Consider the following 18,787-nt stretch of genomic DNA (forward strand, 5'->3'; position numbering starts at 1 on the left):
ACTATTTAAACTGTTTTATAGTATTATACTTGGATTTTTTGCACTTGTGTTTTTTGTTTGTTTCCCTCACAGACTTCTTAAATAGATTCATGAACTATGTGTCTAAAGAAATTACATTTGTTGTAATAGTCTGTGATGCAAATTGTAATGTTGTCTTTGGGATGCCTGGCAATTCAATTGTATAATTACCTGCCTTCCCCTTCCCCTTTTCTTCCCTTTTCTTTTTTCAAATCACAGAATTTTAACCAGGTGAGGGTTGAATGGAAGTTGATCCAGGTAGATGTTGCATGGAACTGTTCTGCTTGTGACCCCGGGCAGTTAGTGTCTCTTTAGCAATGCTTTATGACTCTGACCACGCGCATCCTCAGGGATCACAAACTGCTCTTAAGGGGATCTCAGTGGTGTTGACATTAAAGAAATACTGTACCAAAATACCCAGAGGGGTTTAAAAGCAATTCCTTGCAAATTTACAATAAGCAGAACTAAATTAACGAGGAGCCAGGCTAGTCTTGCCAAGAGAAAGGGTTCCAATACAATCCTCTCCTCCTATATCTAACAGTTCCTAGCTCGTGTTCTAAGACAGCTCTGAGAACCTAAGGACTTGCTGCTTGCCCTTTTTTTTTTTTTCTTTTCTTTTTTCCTTTTTCCTTTTGGGGTAGGAAGGAGGGAGGTCTATAAAACAGGAACTCAATGTGTAGGCCTTTGTGGCCATGTCCGTAGGAGCAGTTGGGTACATGCCTCAGCACAGCCTGGCACGCTGGCCCACGGTTGTCCAGGCTAGGGATCTAGCACGCATGGAGGTTTTCTTCCCATCGGTATAGTCAAATCTCTTTCCAAGGAAATATAGGTAGCCGAAGGGAAAGAGGACTGGAGGGCTAGCACACACTGGTGTGTCACCCCTGAATGAGACGGAATGGAAGCAGGGAGTTTAACTGGCTCCAAAACTCAGAAGTACTCTCAAGCCTGCCAGTTTTAATGTTGCTAAGAGATCTGCGTTAGGTGTTTCTCATCTCTGTGTTGGTGCTTCTTGTAAATAATGAAAACAGTAAAAGATTTTATAGCGTGTATGAAACTGCTTAGCAAAGTAAATTCCAACCCTTGTGTCTCATAGGCAGTAAGAGTCCTGTGATTTGACCTCTCTCATGCAGTAAGCATCTCCTGCTCTCACGAGTACTGCAATCCATTGGTAGGTCTGTGCTGAAAATAGCACAAGAGCACTGGCAGTCCTACTCAAGAGTAGCTCATCTTTGAGTCGAGGAAAAGATCTTGTATAGGCCAACGAGGCACTTTCTGTGAACACTAGATTTACTTTAGAAATTATTTGTGTCTTGTTGAAATGTGTTTCCCTTGTCTTAATAACTTCCTCTTCTGCCCCAAGTCATATAAAATTGTAACATAATGCTTCTTGTTTCCAGCTTAACTATAAAGGTATCATGTATGGAAAATGAAACATAGTCTGGAAAGTCAGTATGATAAGCCCAAATTTTTGAAATGTTAGTCTAGACAATTTGCAGAACGTACGGAAACTTAAAATTGTGCCAAAACCTGAAGTCAAAGGAGTAAACATTTAGTGCTGCAATAACAGTATAGCGTTATCTAGCAAAGAAATCTGGTGATCAAAACCCACAGTAAGAGAAAAATGGCTATTTGAGAATCTGAATTCACCTTGGGGAAAGTTTATAGTTTTGTCTTTTTGAAACAGAACAGGGAACTCCAGTCTGAAAGCTATATCTGGCCTTCACATGTCATCTGAAGCAGCCTCCAGGAATATCATAAACTGATCTACGGATTCCATTTTCCTCTTGCCCTTTCATATGGTGGCCTTCTGGAGCTAGCAGTGTTGTGTTCCAAGTACTGATTTAGTCTTCAGCAAACTGGAGCTAAGTTCAGTTACTAAGTTCTTACAACTAGGACATGCCAGCACAGTTCCTGCCACTAAATTAATAAAAGGTTTTAAAGTAACGCACTATATGCAATATAAAGTTTATTCAGTGCAGCATCCATTTCAGTTTTAAACCACTCAAAAAAACCATCATGATCCTAACGTTTCAATTTCTGTGCAAGGTTGTCCTAACAATGCAAAACCATTTTGAAGAAACTACCAGAATGGAAGCTGGTATCTGAGATAGTTCCATTAGAGAATGGTTCATGGTTTTGGCACTTTGTTGGATTTACTGTATGTTTCTGTTAAAATGGTCGAGTATGAAAAACAAGTGATGTTGTTTTTAAAAAGGATACAGGGTTTTAAGGGGTTAGGGTCTTTTAGTTTTCAGTTATTACGCAGAACAATTTTGGCACCTGAAAGCCAATATTCCTTTGCTACGGACAAGAAAACTGAATCTGTTAAAATTAGTCTGTTTTGAAGATTGCTACTGCAGTCACAAAGCCTAGAGAGCTTTTTATAAACATCTGAAAGGTGGGTTGCAGTAGCATGATTTTGTATAGAAGATTACATTTCTTGAACATGTTTGAGTGAAAAAAAGAAATATAGAATGCCTTCCTTTTACCTTCCTTTTCTATTCAGTGTCCTCACAATGAATCTTTTCCCTTTCTGCCTTTTTTCGAAATGTGTTGTCACTGCTTTGTCTGATGTATTTCTTTTCCTTCCCTCATACCAACGTCAGAGAAGATATAAAGACTGGCCAGAGACTTCCCGTTCTGTTTGTGCGATGAGTAGCGGAGCCGACCCCATTCTTGATTGGTCCTTATGCGTTGCTGTCATAAATATGATCATGTTTCCTCAAACAGCAAGAATGGCACCTTGAACTTCCATAGATTAAGCATTAAAAGGATAGGCAAGTGGGGTAAATGAGGGGAGGGGGGGAAGTTAAGACCTTGCTATGTGGCTAACATTGCATTTTAAAGATGGCTAATGTTTCAAATTAGTCCAGTCCCTTCCCTAAGTCTACCCGCTCTAATTTATAGGTCATCTGGAAACTTACACTGTTTCTTTTACATACAAAGCGAACACTCTTTCAGAAGATTCTACGAAACCTAATACCCATCTCCTCCATGTTACTTGCAGTATTTTTCAATGCTGCAGGGAAACTGTACTGAAAACGGTGTGTGTAAATGGTAAACGTAGACTGACTTTGTTTGCTTACGGTCTGTCAGGATCGATTCTGATCATTTTATTTGCTTTTAGTACTACCTCAGAATACCACTTGTGTGATCTGCTGAGGACAGTATCTGTAATGTGCCTTTCCACATACAGTTTTTCCAAATGATAATTACAAAGATTACAGGTTTAGACAAAACTCAGAAAATCAAAGTAACAGATCTTATAAAAATTAAATTAGGGCTGAGCCAATGAATCTAAAAATCTAAAAAAGTAAGAAATTCAAAAACCTAACGGAGACCTTTAAGTTCCTGAGATTTTTCTTCATCTCAAACTCTTTCCCCTTCACAAAGAACACAGAAAGGGAAATTATGTTTAGCCGCACAACACAGTGATTTCAACAATATTGTCTGAAAACATACATATAATTCCACTTTTCTTAAAATATGTGCTTCCTACATCTCTTCCAAGTGAGCAGTTTCTGGTGATGCATAGCAAGACTCTACTTGTGTTTATAAAAGCTTTTCACTTCACATAAAAAGTATAACCACAATGCTCCACCTTTTACTGATAAAGCTAATTTTCCAACAAAAGGTTGTCTAGCTAATCAGCTTCCAGAGAGAACTGATGAGCTGACCGGCCTCCAGGTAATAAAGCAGATGGCCCAGCCCTAAACTAGTTCTATTTCTAAAATAAATAGTGTTGAAAATCTTTCTTTTCTAAATGCTCTGTCGATTTTCTGTCGTGCTCACACACAAGTTTCTGGGTTAGTTACAACTTCGCCATTTTTTTCAGGCTCATCTTTCAGAAACTGCTCCACTTCAATAGAGTCCACCTTGGCATCTTCAGGAGTTTTGTCTTCAGATTTGTTTAATTCCTCTCTTTCTGCTGCTTCTTCTTTTGTATGTGGTTCTTCTGATTTTGTCTTAATGCAGAAGAAATTTCCCAAGGCCAATACAAGTGCTGAGGTGGTAACTTCAATTCCAGCAATAATAAAAACAAACATGTACCTCCCTGTTGCATCCAAGAGTTTTCCTGAAAAAGACAACATTCCAGGTAGTAACAAAAGTTATTATCTTGCAATGAAATTTTTTCTGCTTTTTTAAGCATTTAAATGACTCCTGTCATAGAAGTACTATGACGATCTAAGCAAGTTTTCTGAAGTAGCATTTTAAGAAGTTTATAACAAAATATTTCTCAAATATTGCAATTCAGTTTAACATTCACTGACATTACGTCACATCTCGAAACATACACAGTCATGCAATTCAACTGGAATAAAACCAGCGTGGCCTTCATATGCAAGAGATGAGATAAGTGGCATGTATTTCACATCAAAATGTGTGCATTCATGGCCGGGATCTGTATCATCAGCTTCCTCTCACTCCCAATCTCATTTCCTTTCCTACATGGGCAGTGCGCTGTCTGCTTAAAATGCAAATCTTATTTAATAGTCGATTTGGAGTAATTGACTGATGCTTTAGTCAAGTCAAATTTTCACAGGCCTTGGCGGAGGTGAAAGAACAGGAGGGAGGATGTGAAGGAAGCGCCTCCCCAAACCTGAAGATCAGAGGAAGTAGTGCATAGTACTGTTTGGTTTTTTCCACGAGGGGTTCTGTCACACTAAAGATCCTTGATGCTTTTTTGTATCTGAATATAAACAGTAAAAATTTTATGGCAGTGAACTGGTGGGTTTGGTTGGGGTTGTTTTTTCAGTTAAGGCTCTGTAAAATTTATGTTCTTTGATTAGTAATTGATTTGCAATTTTGAATTCAAATTAATGAATTTGAATATTTTGTAATGTCCCCTTATTCTTGGTTTGAGAGACGTGCAATAGAAGCAGTCTACCTTCCTTAAAAGTCCAGTTTTATAGTCCTCCTTGTAAGATTTTGGTTTTTCCTCCTTCTGATTTTTTTTTTCCCTCCTCCAAATCTACCATAGGTATAGAAAATCTATCCTAGTACTTTCCAAAGAAAATTGACAGGTTTTATATTCTGAATCCCAACTCCAAAGAGGTCTGAACTTCACAAAAGTTATTCGCTGTGTACGTAAAACTCATCTCATACAGTATTAGCCATCTACTAATAACAGGTCCAGTACAGGCTTTCAGTGGAGAAAGAGCAGCATCTCCAGATGGCAATTCAACCAAATCTGAAATAGCTCCAAGAAGGAAAAGATTCATCCCACTCTGTTTTGGACTATTTCAGATGGTAACTGCAGGAAGTCATCGAAGCATGTGCCAACGCGAGCACAATAGGCACTTCTTGAGTGACTCGTGTTTTTCTCTGCTCCTTTATCATACAATTTGTGTAAATGGATGCAATGCAAATGATTTGTAATTCTGAACTAAATGGAATACTTACCCGCTGATGGTGGACCAATTAGAACAGCCATAGCTTCTGCCAGGAGCACTAAACCGATAGCACTGGAAAACTTCTGAGTACCAACAATAGCCATGAGAACTTCAAACTGAAGAGCACCTACCATTCCATAAGAAATGCCAAAGAAAATGCAAAAGACCACCAGGCCACCATAATCAACAGACATAGAACCCATGAGATCTGTAAAGCCATTGAAAATCATCGCAAAACTGAAGAGGTAGACGCAGCGTGGTCTGACCCATTTAAGACCAGCTACCATTCCGCAAATAGGCCGAGCAAAGATATCAATGAATCCCAGAATAGTCAGAAGAAAAGCTGCTTTGGTGTCTTGATACCCTAAATCCTTGGCATAACTCACAACGAAAACTGGAGGAACAAAGAGGCCAAGCACCATGATAGATGCTGCTAGCGTGTAGATTACAAAACCACCATCTTTAAACACGCTAAAATCCAGAAGTTTTTTCTTCACTTTCTTCTCAGCCGGTTCTTTGGCAGCTTCGGACTTTTTGGGTGGCTCCAAAGGTCTCATTAACGCTCCACATACACAGCAGTTGAGCAGCATCCCACCCAGTATAAGGAATCCTCCTCTCCAACCGTACTCGTGTTGTAGTATCTGCCCCAATGGTGAGAGAGCACAAAGAAACACTGGACTCCCAGCAGCGGATAGCCCATTGGCTAAGGGCCGGCGTTTGTCAAAATAACGGTTTAACATGATGAGTGAAGGCTGAAAGTTTAATGCCAGACCCAAACCTGTAACAGAGGGTATGTAAAAATTAATACTGGTCTATAATATCAGTATTAAAAAAAAATTCTAATTGCAGTTTTTCTGATTCATGACTTAAGAGAAATGATTTTTATTTCAAATGGACAAAAGATTTCTAAGATAACATTTTTAAAAGCATTCCACCTCCATAATATTCTTGTACTCTATGGTTACACTTCACTGATTACAGCAGTGGCTATTAAACATGCCAGAAAAATTAACATTCATTAAAAAATGACAGTTTAATTCCACATTCAGCTGCCATCTTTATAAAAGCCCATTTGATTTGCATATTTGTCACTTAAACAAAACTTCAACCTAAAGCTAAGTAGCTAACTAATTTTCAACCATGCACACTACTTACCAGTAATCACACCTGCAGTCAGGTAGATCTGAACAATGCTCGTGCAGAAGGAGGCTATCACCATCCCCATTGAGGCAAAAAGGCCACCCACCAGCATGACAGGGCGACAGCCAAAGCGATTGACACATACGCTACAGAGTGGACCTAGGCAAGAAGAGCAAGTTACAGTTGCTAAGATAAACCAATTTTTGCAGTTGATTTTATGTCAGTTTGCATTTTTTTTCTTTGGTGGACTTGGCAGTGTTAGGTTTACACTTGAAGTCGATGATCTTAAAGGTCTTTTCCAACGCAAATGATTCCATGATTCTTTCCGTACTTTGTCCGTACTGTCAGGCCAATCCGGAAGAGTGCTCTGTCCTCTACAGTCAAATACTTAATCTTTTTCACCTTCAGAGTGCCATGCAATTTTTCTTTTCCATTGTCTTTAACTAACTCTACTGAGTTCTAGAGCTTTAATTTTATATGCAAGCTGGATGGGCTTAAATAACTTTTGGATTTACGTGATTAATAGTTATTCTTCTTTGGAATGTCTTACTTGTGCACAAGTAATGATATGCAATCATGATTCATGCTGTAAACGGCCGTATGGTTTACAAACATCATTGTATGATGCAATACTGTTTCAGAAACAGAGAACTACCTACCTGTTCCATAAAGCATGGCCAACAGAATGGAGGAAATCCATGCAGTGTCACTATATCCAACGCCAAATTCCCGGATAAGTTCTTTAAAGAAGACGCTAACTGCCTTAGGAAAGGCATAGGAGAATCCCGTGATGATAAAACAGCCAAAAAGGACAGCCCAGCCCCAGCCTCCATCAGGGGCTTTAACACCAGATGGACCATCATCAGCTACCACAGCTCCCATGACGAAGCTCAAGAGTGTTCCCTAAGAAACAAAAAGTAATTACAAGTCTATTCACATTGGGACAATTATCTAACCAAAAATCGGCAGAAAACGCACTACAGTGACAGTTACAAATAAGACATGGGACTATTTTAAATACAAATCTTGAAGATTTTAAATACAAATCTTGAAGATGCAGTGCAATTTTAACTATTCCTTGTTCAGGTTTAGTCCTTACAAAGCTTGCAAAAATGTACAAATGAGATGCACACAGCTGAGTTTTAAGTGAACGCCCCCCTCACAGCTCTCTCAAAGTCAAAACTGTATTTCAGCCAAATCACTGTTTCATAAAGAAACTGAAGCCATTACAGCAGCTCAGGGGTGTTTTTGACTTTCACAAATACGTAATAACTACTGCATTAAAGTCTGCAGGATTTTTGTTACAAGACCTTGTTATATGAAGCTCCTGGTCTATTCACTTAGGAGACCTGGATGCAAAATCCTGGTGCCTCACAAGTATTCTGTGCATCAGTGGACAAATCACCCAGGCTTTTTGTTCCCTACTGAGGACAGCAATACAGCCCTGATGCACCAATATCTTGAAAAGATAGACAGATCCCTTTGAGCTTCTGATGAGCTATCAGTTTTCACACATCGAGTAAGTACCAAAGCTGAACTGCAATGAAAGTCTGCCTGAAGCAAATACTTTCCATTGTTGTTGTTATTACATTATCAGTACATTTTTTTAAATATTAAATTTTATCGTTCACATCTTCCATATGCAGCCACATGCGCCTTTGCATCTAAAAAATAAAATCTTTTCACGTGAGAATGTTATGTCCCATAAGTAATGCTGTGAAGTTTTAAAAGAGAGAGATGGGAAGGAAAAAAAAGACACTGAAAAGGCAGATAAAGTGTCCCTGTGCGTGAAGAGTGCAGGGAGGTATTGCATCACAGCAATTAGGCTTTTGTAGGGTCTGCATATTACAGAAGTCTTGAAAAATGTTAAAGTGAGCCTCAAACAAGTTCTACATTAAATCTTACATGTACAAAAATTGACCATTTCTTTAAAATGAAATTCATTACTCCTATTGGGTCAATGTTTCTCTACCACAGTACCTAAGAGGAGTGCAAGCACAGTTGCTTACACATCAGAGATGATGTTCATCACTAAAGAATGCTGCTGCTTTCAGAAGTATAGATCTGCATAGTGATTGTTGTGCATTGGGAATTATGTAGTTCTTACAGCTCCATTTCGGAACCGGACTACGTATGGCACAACAATCTAGTTGATGCAGACTTGTCTAGACAACTGAGCACCGAATGCATGATTGCTAATTGGCCTGTATGAACGTACTTAGTATGGCATTTAGACCAGCACTCCCACTTCTTAGAAGAAACAAGTTTATATACATGATGCAGAAATGAACTCGGCCACAACTATAGCTGTTCAAGAAGGACAGTAAGCCTCCTACTACTGGCTTCACCTCCTGTTTTCTGGAAATCAAATTTAAACAGAAAACAATTTGTCTTAAGTCCATACAACTAGAACCTAAAATGGTGAAACAGAATACCTCAGTAAAACTAGACATCTAGGTGCCTGCTGCTACAGATGGGTGATTCGCCGATTGCTGTAAGACTGCAAAAACACATGGCTTGTTCAACTGGGTAATTTCTGCACCAGGCTTTGGGCCGCTAAATGAGTCTTCAGATGCATCTCTGCCAACCCTCCTGACACTAGCATCTGCCAACTGTTTTTCCCAGTAACTTCTGTATGATACAAAGTATAAAGCATTCTTCAAAAAAGGATTATTTTTTTTTAAAAGCAATAACCAGACAGCACAGAGTAGGTGCACAAAGTGTAATCCTTCGTGGCACTGGTAGCTCTGTAATATTAATGGTATCAGGGAAACTGCTGATTCAAGTATCTCAGCTCAAGTGTGTAAAGAACAGGAGTAAGATGTAAAAACCGAAGCGGAGACCAGGGGGCAGGATGAATTGTCACTTCCACTACTTCCAAATTGTCAGACAGAACATTTCATTTGGAGTGAATGTTTAAAATGTTGGGGGAAGGGTTGTGTAATTTTTATTCTTTTTTTATTAACCATCCAGTGGCAACACAAAGTCAGTAATAATACGTGAGCATCTTTCATTGAAAAATAGCGATCGGCAGTTTCTCCAGACTGCTTACACAGTGCTGGATAAGAATATTCCGCCCTTGGAAGAAATGGCTCATGGCGTTCACCTCCGTGCTTCTTCCTGCACGCCGGTGGGGACAGTCTCCTTTAGTGGGTCTACGGCAAAGATGCTGTAGGGGAATCGTCTGTGCAGACCTGCAGTGCTGGACCCTGACAGACCCTGGACCCTACATCCTAGCCATCTAAAGCAGCAGGTGCCTTTTGAGACGAATCACCGTTAAAAACTACTTGGCAGCACGCTTGTCGCTTCCAGAAAAGAATCGTCCAAGGTTCACCGAGTGCCTCCAGGGGGGCGGGAAGTTAACAGCCGGCGCACCGAGCCCGATGCAAACGCGACCCGGGGGGAGGCCCGGCTGCCCCCCCACGCCGTCCGCCGCTGAGCTGCGAGCCCCCGGGCAGAGGATGCCCCGGAGCCGCTCCTGCCCCATGAGCCACGCCAGATGGCCGGAGCCCGCCGGCCGAGGCCCAGGGCAGGGCCCGCTCGCCGCGGCCCCGCGTTACCCCGCCACTGTGACGTGCGGCAGCGCGGGCCACCGCGGCAGGGCGTGCGTGCTGGCGGCCGCCGCACTGAGACGTGCAGGACGTGACCGGCCGGATGGGCGGGGAGCCTACCGTAATTGCGGCAGAGGCAGCCGACCGCGCAGCTCGGTTTCTCCGCCTTGCGCGCAGCGGCCCGGCGCGGGCGGGGCTAAGGCCGCGCTCCCGCGCAGCGCTCGCAACCGCGGCACGCGCTCCGCGGAGCCCGGTTCGCTCAGAAGAGGTGGAAACGCCCTTCTCGCTGGTCGTCCTTGTGCTCTTCCTTGCCCAGCAGAGCAGGTCAAGCTGTAAGAGACGTATTTCGTTCCACCTGGCCCACGGGACTTACCGGCTTTGCGTGCCCTAAGAGGAACAGTCTCTAAAACGGTTCTATGTTCTGCGGTGATGAAAGAGCTAGACTTGCAGATGTGGGGAACATAGCCTACTAGCATTTCATAAAAACAAGTGTATGGGGAAACAGTAACATCCATTTACTCTTCTTTACGTCATGTCTATTGCTACATTTGGCTAAAAAAATCACCATAAATCAACATACCAGACCTTCAAACGCCATCCTTCTAAAGATTGGTCTACATACACACACACATACATCGATCTTGTTCATCTGGTTTAGTCCATCCGTAGTTCATGTTAACATATCAAAATTAAAAGACCATTAACCAGAACTAAATGAACCCTGTCTCTGTAAACACAGCAGAAGATGCCCTTCATCCTGTCCCCTTCATCCTGTTGCAGTGTGCCTTACCAGGCTAGACTGTATTCACCTCCTTAAGAACAATTAAGGAAGTAGTGGGGAGGTTCCCGTGTGAAACGTGCAAACTAGGACTAGCGTTAGAAGAGGTGGGCGCGTGGTTGATTTGCACTGGCAAAATTTTTACTTATAATTTCGCTTTGGTACTGGGATACTGCCAAAGGCTGCTAAGACAGGAGGCTACTGCATAACAACTGCAACAGTTTGCTTTGCTATCTGCTTTTGCTAGCTCAGCCCTGTTTAGAGGGAAAGGACTACGACATTTAACTGGCTGCAGCTCAGTTTCAGTATCTCCACAACAGACATGATAGTATTGTCAGTATTTATTCCAGATTCCTCCTGTCATAAATGGGTTCTTGCTTTGTTAATGTGTAAAACAAAGGGAGCAAATGTAGGTAAATCTGTGGGGTTTCATGCTCCTGGGATTATCTTCCTGTTGCCATGGAAACTAATACAGGATCAGATAGGAGGAAATATTAGGTGACTGTAGGTAGCACTGTGGGTGGTGTGTTTGGTGTGATGGTGCGAGGTATATAAAAGGAGAGCATTTGTATTACAAAAAAGGAACAGCATAAAACATAAACTTCCATGTAGGGAACCCAGTTCAGACTGGAATTCGGTCCGGAACCCACTAGGTTGAGAACTGTACAATTACAAAATGATATCCTACTATCCTTTGCATTGGCATCACTGACATCTGCCTATTCAGCATGACTTTAACTCTTTCCTGATGCTCTAAAGCACTAATGCATATATTTTTAATTTGAATTTTATTTGTTACAACTCATTCTTAGGTACTTCATACAAGCCATTCTGATGGGCCACCGGTATGACACGGTAGTGCATTTCTTGTGGCCTACCTGCTTAAATATCAGCCAACTGAATTATTCATGCATTACCAAAGGCTGCTGTAAACTCCTGTTGCCTACAAAATCATTACCGTATTTACCCATGCCTGCCCTCCCTGCAAGGTCCAGCAGTGACTTTCAGTCTCCCATTTTGGCCTCCTCTTTTTTATCAGGGACAGTTTTCCGGTTCTGCTGCATCTGCCTTTCCTGAGGGTTTGCCATCTTTCACCATTCTCTCATCTCTCTCTCAAAACTCCCAGGATAAACCATACAATAATTCTGCGCTGTCTGTAGCTGTAGGTGATGTTCCATACCAACACTTACTATTAATCAATCAATCTCCAGTCCCCACTTAGCCTCAAAACCATTTTACTGTTCACTGCTACAGCACAGTAAGCAACGTACATCACAAGTTACTAGCAGACTGCAATGACACAGTAAATTCACACTGCAATTTTATGTGTAGCAAACAATAACTAACCAGTGTAGATTGCATTATCTGGGTAACGTGCTCTACAGGGGAAGTTGTGCTTATCTCTTTTTCATCTATTTATATAATGAAAATGTTAGAATCCTGTTATTTACATTATCTGGGAAAATCAGATTATATTATCGTTTTGGTTTCTTGAGGGTTTTTTTATTTTTCCTTAATGAGCACGTTACCAACAAGTACGCCTAACTTACACTGGGCCATAAGCAAAAGAGTAAGCCACAGATCTGCATACTAACTTCACGTGTAAAGAAGAAATATTAATGTGGTTTTCTTCTTATCAAGAAAGAAACAGCTCTTTTGATACTGAGACAAAATACTTGCATAAGTATTTTCTTTAAGTACAAATACAACAGTAACTAACAGTTCAATCTTCTCAGGTACTACCTTTGAAACAAATATACTCGTTCTGTAACAATAGCATTGTCCCTAGTTATTGCCGCTATATCAAATGCCCAGTTTCTGGAGAAGTGGACGTATTTTTCTAAAGCCTACAATTTTTCTTACACCACATTCATTACCATAAGTCCATTAATGTCAGCATCACAGTGGCACCTTAAGACCAGACAGTATATGCCCTTTCTGTGTGCACAAACATGCCTTCAGTTGCACTTCAATTATCTGGCTGCTTTCCGTATGCTTTCAAAAATAGAAGTTGCAGAATCCCAACTTCCGATGAATACTTACAATTCAATCTTCACGTATCATGAAAATTAATTTCAGCCCTGCAGCTATGGTGGCTTTGCAATGTGTCAGAGCTTTAGAAAAGTAGACATTCTTGCCAATTGTTTATAGCAGAGAATTATCCTTATTTTGTCCAATATAAAACCAAAAAGTGACAGAGCTAGATAAATACTAGTTAAGGGTCCAGTCCTGTCACCAGCTAGATAGATGTGCTTATTTTTGCAGAATAGCATGGAGCTACCCTGATACATAAAGTGCTCGCATGCATGTGCACTGTATCTCAAGCTAGGTTAGCACACATAGCTGAATATAGTGGGAAAAGATCATCTGGCTAAGAGGTATCATTTTACACAATCACTGCATAATGTCGTGTCATACATCGAGGTATGTGAATTCCCACTTCAGTCACAATTTAAAACGTCACCTTAATATTTTTATAATTTACCTTGAGTTATACTTCCGACCGAACCACAACAGGTGTACTGTACTAATAGATTCTGTTTTACATTTTTAAACTGCCGACTGCCACGCCTTAACAAACTACCGCTCCCTCTGAAATAAACATTGCAAAATCATACATGACTTCTCTCTGTGACATCCTAAACTAAACGGTTCTCCAACTGCTTTACCCAAAAAGCACGCAAACCTGCTGACCAAGAGTGTGTTTCCACAACTACTGCTAACGGTCTGCGCCAGTGAGGAAGCTGTACTGCTATAATTTAACCTCATCTTGGTGCGTTTTTTCTTTCCTCCACAGAACCGTTTAGAATAAGGCAAGCCGAAGACTTTTTCATGCGGATTACGAGCAGTAGCAAAAAAGGGCTCTTTCCCAACAGATGCACGGGGGCTGTGGCGGCCCGCCGCGCAGGGGAGGAGCGGGGTCGGGAGAACAATGGTGGCGGTCGCGGCGCCGCCAACGGCCACGGCCACGGCCGCCCGCGCGGCGCTCCGGGGCGAGCACGTAGCCCGCGCCGGCCGGAGCCGAGACGGCTCCCGCGGAGCGCCCGGGTCGCCGCCGCAGATGCTCACGCAGCCTAGAGAGGCGATTCCGCGTCCAAGCGCCTCACGGTTCTCAGAGTGCTCGCAGAACCGAGTAACGGAGTTCACGCCCGGGGCTGCGGCGATGTCCTTATGAGGGGACGGTCCCTCAGACTGCGCGCCGCTCGCTTTGGCGGATCCGAACTGTCACCGCTGGGACAAAAGAAACTCCGGAATTTCCCCCCGGGGCTCGACACTGAAGTGAAAGGTGAGCAGCAGCGAAGGGATCGTGGAGGCGGGGCTGGACGCGGAGATATCCTCGTCGCCCGGTACCGGTCTGAAGCCAGCGATGGCGGGAAGAAAGCCTGAGCTGGCGGGTGCCTCATGAGCCGCCGGTGTGGCACTGTACGTGCGCTGGGGCCGGCGGCACCGCGCGCCTAGGCGTGACCCGGCCGCCAAAGGGGGGAGCTGGGGGGCTGCGCTCTCGCAGCTGCCGGAGCGGGGCTCGGTCGCCAGCACCGCTCGGCGCCCGGACAGCGCTGTCAGGCCGACGGCGGCGGGGACGCTGGGCGATCCGTACCGCAGCGCGGGTTTCCCGAGGAAGAAATGCGCCCGCCTGGCCCCATGCGCGGGGAGAAAGGCAGCCGGCGGAGGGGGCGCCCCGCCGTCCAACGCGAGGGGGTGCCCAGGGGGCTGAGGACAGCCCGTGCCGTGCCCACCGCCCCACCCGCGCCCTGCCCAGCCTCTGGGCGAGGGATGAAGCCGCGACGCCCGCGCCGCGCTCGCCGAAAGCTTCGGCCGCGCTCCAGCGCGTCCGCCGGCCCGGGCTCCCCCCGCAGAGATGCGCGCTCGGCCTGCCCGGCACTCCGGACAGCCCCCCGCGCTCCCCACAGCGTTCGCCCCCGTGCGCCAGCCAAGCACTCCGCAGCATCACGCACGACGGCTCCGCCTCAGTACCTGAGTCACGTCCCGCGCCTCAGCGTGAGGATGCCCGTGCTCGCGCCGGACCGCTGCCCGCTTTCCCCGTGCGCCCGGACAGACCCGCCCCAGCCCGTCTGCGTCCCGTCGGCTGCGGAGCGCTCCGGCGCGACAGGTCGGTGGTGCTCGCCCCTCCCACGCCAGAGAGGGGGCGCCCGGGTCCTAGCGCCGCCACGTGACTTCTTCCCGCCGCTACAGGTTCGCCCGCGCAGGGGCGTCCCGGCCGCGTGCGACCCGGCTCCGCCAGCCCGCCCGAAGCGGAGCCCGGTGGGCGCCCAGGGCCGTGCAGGGTGGTGCACCGGGCACCGATACGAGCTCTCCGTTGCTTGCATAGAGCTCCACGCGGGGCTGGATCCTGCCCGCGTGGAATGTTGGCCTGGCTGCCGAGAACAGCGTGACCTGAGCAATGGACTTAAACGTCTGAATTGGCTTCTGCACTTGAGGTTTGTTCTATGCTGCCGTTTCTACTTTTCAGGGAGTGATCACAGTTTCTTTGTTGTCTCCTCATAAGAAAGACTTTTATGAGCTTCCTTGTTTTGTTTTGGGGTCGTGGGGGTTTTTTTCCCTTAGTCATTTTGCTAGTGATATTGTGCTTTCTGCAGATATCTTACAGCATTCTTTATCAAGGGAGCACCGCCTGCAGATATGCCTGCTTGAGATATCTCTCCTTTTACATCCAGATGGACTAAGCTTTCTGCACTGATCTGCTGTGGCTCTACTGCTGTTCATACAAATGTTGAACTATAAAACTGAGGGTGTGTTGATATTGCTATTAGTTAGCATTCATGCAAGTTGTGATGGACTTCTAAAGTGCAGTACGGAAAGTAGCACTCCTTAGGCTACTCGGGGCTTAGGAAATTCAGGAATAGGTGCTTCACTCCTTTGTGTGCTTACAGCACCCAATCCAGCGTGTAGGGGAGTGATCATCCTACTGTACTCAGCACTTGTGAGGCCGCACCTCAAGTACTGTGTTCAGTTTTGGGCCCCTCAGTACAAGAAGGAGATGAGGTGCTGGTAGCGTGTCCAGAGAAGGGCAACGAAGCTGGTCAAGGGTCTGGAGCACAAGTCTGATGAGGAGCGGCTGAGAGAACTGGGGTTGTTGAGCCTGGAGAAGAGGAGGCTGAGGGGAGACCTGATCGCTCTCTACAACTACATGAAAGGAGGGTGTAGCCGGGTGGGTGTTGGTCTCTTCTCCCAAGTAACAAGTGATAGGACAGGAGGAAACGGCCTCAAGTTGTGCCAGGGGAGGTTTAGATTGGAGCTTAGGAAAAAAAACAAATTCCCTGAAAGGGTTGTCAGGCGTTGGAACAGGCTGCCCAGGGAAGTGGTGGAGTCACCATCCCTGGAGATATTTAAAAGATGTGTAGATGTGGCACTTAGGGACATGATTTAGTGATTGGACTTGGCAGTGTTAGGTTTACAGTTAGACTCGATGATCTTGAAGGTCTTTTCCAACCTAAATGATTCAGTGATTCCTGCCACCTGTGTGGAGATGCACAGGGGTTGGATTCTAACTAGAAGAGGATAGGTAGGATACAGTATTGTCTTGTGAGAGCTATGGTGTTGCACAGATTAGTAGCTTCCAATATTTTAGAAGCTACTCGCTGAAATCAGCTAATACAAAGGGAGAATCTGAAACTCTTTTGATGCCATAGAAGGTTTTTCTTTTCCCTGCACATTATGTTTGCTTTGGCTTTTGATTCCGTTTTGCTGTAGTACCCATTTGTACCTGCTGAGAGATTCATTGCAGTGATGTGCAAAGATAAGCAAGGCCGAGTGGTTTGTTTCAGGTCGATAGCATACAGCCAGTGAGACATACATTGCTAATCTTAAAGATCAGTAAACCCAGTTTTTGACCGTCTACCATTACCTGATTTTAGGCCATTTGCTTGCAGGCTAGATGAAGGTAATTGCAGAAGAGCAAAAACCGCTGATTCTTGTGGAGCTTCTGAAGCAAGCAGTGCAGTGCCTGAGGCCCAGCAAAATTGGTGGAATCTAGCAGCTGTCCTGGTTTCAGCTGAGAGGGTTAATTTTCTTCATAGTAGCTAGTATGGGGCTATATTTTGGCTTTGTGCTGGAAACAGCATTGATAGTATAGAGATGTTTTTGTTCTATGGACCTATTTTTGGGCAGTGCTTACACAGAGCCAAGGCCTTTTCTGCTTCTCGTGCTGCCCCGCCAGCGGGATGGCTGGGGATGCACAAGGAGTTGGGAGGAGACACAGACAGGACAGGTGACCCAAACTGACCAAAGGGATATTCCATACCATATGGCGTCATGCTCAGCATATAAAGCTGGGGGAAGAAGAAGGAAGGGTGGGACATTCGGAGTGATGGCGTTTGTCTTCCCAAGTAACCGTTACGTGTGACAGAGCCCTGCTTTCCTGGGGATGGCTGAACACCTGCCTGCCCATGGGAAGTGGGGAATGAATTCCTTTGCTTTGCTTTCCTTGTGCGTGCAGCTTTTGCTTTACCTATTAAACTGTCTTTATCTCAACCCACGAGTTTTCTTTTCCAATTCTCTCCCCCATCCCGAAGGGGGGGAGTGAGCGAGCGGCTGCGTGGTGCTCAGTTGCCAGCTGGGGTAAAACCACAACAGCAGCTGAAGACATTTTTACGTGTCTTTACAGGTAATCTTGGTCCTCCAGGAAAAGGAAGCATGATCTCCATTGCCAGTCCCAAAGAACTGGAAAAACTCCTACAGTTTTGAGAGGGAGACAGTTTTATTTGTCATGACCCCACCCTCTGATTGTAATTTCCTAAGGAGGATAGTTCCATCCTGCAAAATCTTCTGCTTTGTTACTCCACTTTACTTGAATCACTACATCATAGAAATGTATAGCCACCAGTAGAATTTTTAATTCAAACCTTAGAGGTATGTACTTCACGACGATAGTTTCAGGAGGGACAGAGGTGCCTAGGAATGGAGAGTAGTAACAGTGAAGGTGAAGTTGGCAAAATACCTAAAGCATCAGTATCTCTTATAGCTACTCAAATGATATAAGATGCTAGATAAGAAAAGAAGTGTTAACCAAACATGTTAAAAAGACAAAAAAAAGAGATGGTATATCCTTCACATCGGTCAACATTGCCCCAACCAAAGCCACCATCTCTCTGCAGCCTAGTCAGCAGAGTGCAACATACATTCTCTGGTTAGTGTTCATTTGTAGAACACTCCCACCATTTAAGAGGTCAGTGGTGGTTTTTTTCAAGAGGCAGAAGAATGTCACTGCAGTTGGTCTGTTTTTTGGAAGTGGATGTCCATAGGCATAGACCAGCTGCTGAGAAAACTGACCAGTAGTCTGTGGTCTCACTTTTGTAGCTGATGGCTCCTGTTGTTTTTGAGGAATGCATTTTCTGAAAGAGATGTGTTTGTAGAGGTTGACGTGCCAGGGTAAATGACACCCCCCCCCCCCAACATCAGCACCCAGATAATTGGATTTGATTCAGTATTCAACAAGGCAGTAGTGTAAGTGAGCAGAACACAGGCTTGCTGTGCTTGCAGAAGCCTGCACAGAGTCTGGATAACCTCATAAACACTTGGAACTGAGATGAAGGCACAAAACCCCTATGTGTTAGGTTGAGTTATGTTGCATGTGTTTAAGCATTAAATATGCTGCAGTACACTTAGGAGTAGAGGGAATATTAAACTGCAGCAAAGAGAGCTCAAAACACCATGACTTCAGGCATCTAACTACGAAAAGAGCTTTGAAAAATTCTTTACAGTTCTAACTAAATCTAAAAAAAAATTATGCATCTTACTCTTGTTCATCTATAAGTATACCACTTATTACCAATGTTCTCAAAGTGTTGTTGAACTCATAAGGAACCATTAAATAGGCAAATTCTTTGTCCAGAGTAGACTGTGAAAGTCTCAGTTTAGTTTCCTGCTAAAGGGGATTCTTAATAGGA

General features: G+C 44.3%; 2 protein-coding genes across 7 annotated transcripts in view; one reads left to right on the forward strand and one right to left on the reverse strand.

Annotated features, from left to right (window-relative positions):
- Window positions 1-3,091: 3,091 nt before the first annotated feature.
- On the reverse strand, window positions 3,092-14,990 carry SLC16A3 (solute carrier family 16 member 3). Of its 2 annotated transcripts, none has more exons than XM_054846614.1 (5): window positions 14,856-14,990; window positions 7,211-7,454; window positions 6,567-6,710; window positions 5,422-6,189; window positions 3,092-4,093 (listed from the first exon to the last, which is right to left on the reverse strand). In XM_054846614.1, exons 2-5 carry the CDS (start codon window positions 7,431-7,433, stop codon window positions 3,807-3,809), a joined length of 1,422 nt encoding a protein of 473 aa, XP_054702589.1. In that variant the 5' UTR covers window positions 7,434-7,454; window positions 14,856-14,990; the 3' UTR covers window positions 3,092-3,806. The 2 variants fall into 2 exon arrangements, with proteins under 2 accessions (XP_054702589.1, XP_054702588.1); XM_054846613.1 differs by lacking the exon at window positions 14,856-14,990 and adding an exon at window positions 10,223-10,997.
- CCDC57 (coiled-coil domain containing 57) overlaps window positions 13,665-18,787 on the forward strand; it is a 50,454-nt gene continuing 45,331 nt past the window's right edge. For 4 of the 5 annotated variants that reach the window (XR_008579765.1, XM_054846608.1, XM_054846609.1 and 1 more), the window contains exon 1: window positions 14,886-15,319. Coding sequence is in view for 3 of the 5 variants with exons in the window: in XM_054846608.1 (XP_054702583.1) it covers window positions 14,886-15,319 (434 nt within the window). In the remaining 2 variants the exon portion in view is untranslated. Of the gene's footprint in view, window positions 14,167-14,885; window positions 15,320-18,787 lie in introns of those variants that run through there. The other variant, XM_054846612.1, reaches the window with a different exon arrangement.

This window comes from Grus americana, chromosome 18 (assembly GCF_028858705.1).
Source record: "Grus americana isolate bGruAme1 chromosome 18, bGruAme1.mat, whole genome shotgun sequence".
NCBI lineage: Eukaryota > Metazoa > Chordata > Aves > Gruiformes > Gruidae > Grus > Grus americana.

What these genes read in the sequence shown, in the direction of transcription:
- SLC16A3 (XM_054846614.1), bottom strand. Translation starts at nt 7,433, where the DNA reads ATGGGAGCTGTGGTAGCTGATGATGGTCCATCTGGTGTTAAAGCCCCT. An exon ending in GGCCATGCTTTATGGAACAG is followed by an intron (nt 6,711 to 7,210) that starts GTAGGTAGTTCT and finishes CTTCTTGCCTAG; the next exon opens with GTCCACTCTGTAGCGTATGT. An exon ending in GACTGCAGGTGTGATTACTG is followed by an intron (nt 6,190 to 6,566) that starts GTAAGTAGTGTG and finishes CCTCTGTTACAG; the next exon opens with GTTTGGGTCTGGCATTAAAC.